We start from the raw sequence: 791 nt of genomic DNA on the forward strand, positions 1-791 counted from the left end.
AGTAATTTTACATTTTACTTTGGTGGTAGTTAATGAGGCATCAAAAGAAGGTTTCTTTGACAAGGGCTGAGAATCTAAAAAAAGCTGATGGTATGATTAGCCATCGCTAATGCACATGATTGCTACCATGTGTATCATTGTTAAAATCATTACTTCTTTTTCTTTATATAAAAAATTACTTTCTTTCCTATGAAGATTATCTGAGCCTTCTTTTTCTTTACTCCACCTCCTGTTCCTCTTCCTACCCGAATGGTTCCTGATATACCACTGAGACAACAAAAAATTCCTACAGGTACATAAATAGGCCATGGCGTAAAATTGTTGAAGCTGTGTTTGTAGCTTTCATGACAGCTGTTGTTGCCTTCCTCATGATTTACTTGCTCCATGATTGCCGTGATATTGACACCAAGTCGTCTGAGTACCCAATTCAGGTCAGTAGGATTGAGGATGTGTGCGGTGTGTTGATTTTTGTGAACTCATAATACTGGATGCATTGGAACTCTTGTTGTTAGTGATCTTAGGTGAAGTACTTCAAAACCATAATCGTAATTAGAGGTATTGATATTTTAAGTTCTGTTTAAATTCTTCATCTGTTTTGTATCCTCATATAGATGTTTTGCAAGTATGGAGAAGAAAATGCAGCAGCTGCTATCTGGTTCCAGACACCAGAAAAGAGTGTTCGTTCTCTATTTCATGATCCAACTGGTAAGAAAGAATTGTAGTTTAGTTTACTAGGATTCATATTTACATAGTTGATTCTTTAGTAATGAAATGCTACTGAACAATCCTGA

At 35.8% G+C, this 791-nt stretch overlaps 1 protein-coding gene across 1 annotated transcript in view; it reads left to right on the forward strand.

Moving 5' to 3' along the window:
- The window catches only part of LOC119588700 (H(+)/Cl(-) exchange transporter 7-like), a 25,784-nt gene that overhangs the window by 16,698 nt on the left and 8,295 nt on the right, over positions 1-791 (forward strand). The window contains 2 exon segments of the mRNA XM_037937338.1: positions 293-431; positions 612-705. Of these exon segments, the coding sequence (XP_037793266.1) occupies positions 293-431; positions 612-705 (233 nt within the window).

The sequence above is a fragment of the Penaeus monodon genome, chromosome 24 (assembly GCF_015228065.2).
Source record: "Penaeus monodon isolate SGIC_2016 chromosome 24, NSTDA_Pmon_1, whole genome shotgun sequence".
NCBI lineage: Eukaryota > Metazoa > Arthropoda > Malacostraca > Decapoda > Penaeidae > Penaeus > Penaeus monodon.